The 3,994-nt window shown below is 42.6% G+C and overlaps 1 protein-coding gene across 1 annotated transcript in view; it reads left to right on the top strand.

The window, feature by feature from the left end:
- Nucleotides 1–1,203, top strand: part of LOC140929056 (solute carrier family 22 member 15-like) — a 23,311-nt gene extending 22,108 nt beyond the window's left edge. Inside the window, exons 9-10 of the mRNA XM_073378882.1 lie at nt 461–533; nt 864–1,203. Of these exons, the coding sequence (XP_073234983.1) occupies nt 461–533; nt 864–1,055 (265 nt within the window). The 3' untranslated portion in view covers nt 1,056–1,203. The remainder of the gene's footprint in view (nt 1–460; nt 534–863) is intronic.
- The last annotated feature ends 2,791 nt before the right edge of the window (nt 1,204–3,994 follow it).

The following is a 3,994-nucleotide window of genomic DNA, read 5'->3' as shown; positions in this document are numbered from 1 at the left end:
ACAATACAGGAATGATTATTCTTGTATTGCTTACGACTAATTATTACGTGTAGTAAATTGTGTAAAGTAATTAAATGTATAAATTAGAGGGCTGGAGAAGAAATTAATGGGTCTTAAGTCACCATGGGAGTTTTTTTGTGGGGGGTGGGGTGGGTCTGTGGCTAATATTATTGAACACGGGTTATTATACACTTTATGAGAAATCATGCATTCTGGAAATAGAAAACTAAAAAAGTAATAACTACAAGACAATTTGAACCTCGTTAAGATTTGAATGATTTAGTGACTTAAGGAAACTAAAGGCGACTTAAGGCGATTTTAGGCGACTTAAGGCGATTTTAGGCGACTTAAGGCGACTTAAGGCGACTTTGGGTGACTTTAGGTCCCAGAGTAGGCCTATTTGCATAACAGCTACAGTTTTGTTTTAGTTGATTCACACTTGTTCTTTTGTTTTTCTCAGGAGTGTTGGCATGGGAACATCAACAGCATCTGCTCGTGCGAGCGGCTTTGCTGCTGCTTACGCGCCTCTTTTGGTGAGTGGATCAAGGGGAGGGACCCTAAGGAAGCTTGTACAGTTTTAGCAGCCGTCGCCGTCGCTGTTGCTTAAGCTCCCTTTTGACTACCATTCGAAAAAAATAATAAGCCAAGGATATTCCGAGTTGCGAGAGCTAATCAAATTGGTAAATACTTATAATATAACAGGTAGCGTAAACTCAATGCTTCGACTTAAATTAATAAGACCCTGCAGTTACAACGGTTTATATCCATTTTTGATGGCCCAAATTTTTTTTTCACTAGTAATAGGATCGGCTCTTAGCAACATTTCAGGTTAACTCAACATTCGTTTCACCTTTCTTTTTCAGCTCACCGTTCATCGATTCTTGCCATTTGGAATAATGGCTGGCCTCGTAGTTGCAGCAGCAATTGCAGTTATGACTACACCTGAAACCCATAACCAACCCACCTTGGAAAATTTGTGCCTCGATAAAAATGATGCAGATAAACACAACAAAAATTCTAATAATGTTGACAGCGGGAAAAGCACTTTCATGTAAATTGCCTTCGCACTTCAAATACATGTTAAAAAGCTCACCAGTTTTGGTACCCTGCGAGCAGTGGTTTCTCCAGGCAGGAGCTTACGTTACGCTGTAGCCGTCATGGAACTTCCTACTTGAGGTCGATTGACGCGTGGCGGGAAAAGAATACTTCCGGTCACAGTGTTAGGGACTGTGCAATAATTATCTGGAGGGGGGGGGGGGGGGGGGTTCTAAAATTAGCAAAGTAGGCCTTAAAATAAAGTTGCACCCCCCCTGAATTAAAGTTAAAATAACTTCTTGTCCACCCCCGTCTAGAGGGGAGATTACTTTCAACCCCCCCTCCCCAACCTCCGATCCTCCCTACATCCCTCTTTACCTTTACACTACTTCTGGTATGTCTGCATCATCAATTAATAAAACTTGGAAGCTGCGCTCCACATAATCGTCGCCTGATGAACCACCTTCATACTCGGTTGACTCCTCCTCAGAATCACTTGAGGTATCATCATGAGAACTGGAGGGCATGTTTTCATCATCATCTTCGATGTCTTCATCAAATGTTCTTGCTACAGAACCATCTGCATGCTTAAGTATTCGCTCAACTAATTGTGCCTTGTTTCCAGATACCGTTAGACCTTCTTGCCTTAGATAGAGCCGAAGTTGCTTGTTAGTCAGTCTTTCAACATCGTCTCTGCTCTCCCAACAAATATCTTCTGGAATGGTGTTTCTTTCCAGATTTCTTTTGTCTGCTTTTAGAGCCAAGAATTCAAGGTGCTGAAGATATCTTCTGCAAGAACTTTCGTCGATGTTAAGCTTTAAGCATGCTTGCCGTATGGCCTGGTTATCAGAAGAGGTCACTTTCTTTTCAACAAACATCTTCTTCACTTGTACACTAGGAAGGATACTGTCAACCTCGCTTGGAGCCAAACGAGGTTCATCAACTGGGAGATACTTTCCTGGCGAGGACGGATCAAGGGCTGGCAATGGAGATCGTGTAATGGGAATGCCACCTGTCCAACCTTCTTCCTCGCATTCATCGCAGGTTGGGTCACATGAAAACTTCAAGTACTCAAGGTAGTATTGTCCTTGCTTCACATGGGCATCTTTCATCTTTTGAAGCTTTGAAAAAACTCCGTTCCCGCATATTTTGTGTCGTTGCTGTGGAGAAGCCTTCCTCCATTTAAGAAGGTACTTCGAGAGATGAAGCAGGATGTGACTTTCCGGATGGTAGCTGGCAAGGGAGATCAGGAAGTCATTCTTTCCAGGACCCGATTCGTCATGAATGCGCTGTGCAATTTGGTTGGCCATTGACCAAGTATTTGCTTCCTCCCAGGCAATGCAGTGTTGTTCTATGTCTTTCAAGCACATTCTTCCAATTCTGCAGTAGGAAGCCCATGAAAAGGGTCATTGGGTGGGGCGACCGGACTTCCTGTCGTAAGAGCTTCTCCAATTGCAACATTAGTGCGTTCTGCCTCGTTCTGCGCCGAGTCATGAGGGACTTGCTTTCCTGTAAATGCTTCGTTGGGGAAGCGGAAGTGCTTGTTCAAAACCAACTCGGGATTTAACTCAAGTTCTTGAATATATGTTTAATATTGTTGAGATAAACTGTTCATTTTTAGTACAAGGTTTTGAAGCTGTTAATATTAATATTTCTTAAAAGATTCCAAAAATTGATTTCGATTAGCTTACATGTAATATACATTATCTTGAGTCCATGGATTGAGATCAGACCTCTCAGTTTAACTTCTAACCCCCCCTACAAATGTTTAAGAAATTACCTATTACCCCCCCTACCCTGCGCTTTGGTTTAAGTTCAGGCCCCCCCTATTAATCTTAGAACCCCCCCCCCTCCAGATAATTATTGCACAGTCCCTTAGAGGCTTCCGTAGTCCTTTCTTAAGGTAGAGAGCCCACGCGGTTGTACAAATACTCATGACTTTTAGCCAGCTCCAACTGAACTCGAGCCGAGCCGAGCGTGGCATACGACATAACGTCCCGCGATCAAAGGAAGTTTGATGTCAATTGACTTTTTAATGTACAGCCGCGTCACGTAGACGTGCATGCTCGATGGAAAAGCAAACGGTCGCTCGTGGTGCTCTCTCTTTCTTGGTAGCGTAGCCTCCTACGCAGGCGTTTTTAGGGGAGCTCGTTTTTTGTCCCTCCTGTGGGGAGGGACGAAATACGAGCTCCCCTAAAAACGCTTGCATGGGAGGCTATTGGTAGCGTAGCCGCAGTCCGGCCTGGAGAAACCATTGCTCGCAGGGCAAAGTTTTGGTTACGTGTTACGTAAGCTGAGAAAAAAAAAAACATTCAACCAACCATAAATAAAAATCATTGATTAAGACAATAATTCTTGTTCAAAAAGGTCGTTAACAGTAAAAAAAAAAAATAAATAAATAAAAATAAAAATAACAACTGTTAGTTTGCTTAACAGAGCAGCTTTTAGTTCTTAATAACTCGCCAATCTCACTCGAAGCCCCTGGGAAAAATACCCCGAAAAGAAAGCCTTCACCCCCCCCCCCGGAAATTGCCTCCTTTTGGACCCCCTCCCCCTCGGAATTTCCCTTTGCCCTCTGTGGGAGTATGGATATTTTCCGGAACTACGCATTTTACTTCATTCTTACTTATCTTCATGTGTACTTCAGGGTCGTAACATGGTATATCCGGGACCCATTGATCCCTATTTTCTTGCCGTTGTTTTGATCCCTGAGCCCCATTTTCCCCAAAATTTTGATCCCTGAGCCCTGATACAAAAATTGATCCCATCCATGTTTTTACACAAAATTTTATCTTAGGCAACTTTGTTTATCTCCAAATATAGAATATAGAACATGCTCAAATGGGCTGATGAGAAAAACATTAACTTTAATTTTTAGTGCAAGTTGTAGGTTCTATCAGAGCTTTCTATTCTGCTATCCCTGTTGATTTTGTAGTCTTATGTGAATTTCCTCTTTCAC

Source organism: Porites lutea, chromosome 2 (genome assembly GCF_958299795.1).
Source record: "Porites lutea chromosome 2, jaPorLute2.1, whole genome shotgun sequence".
In the NCBI taxonomy this organism is placed as follows: Eukaryota; Metazoa; Cnidaria; class Anthozoa; order Scleractinia; family Poritidae; genus Porites; species Porites lutea.
This window is presented reverse-complemented; position numbering and strand designations above follow the sequence as displayed.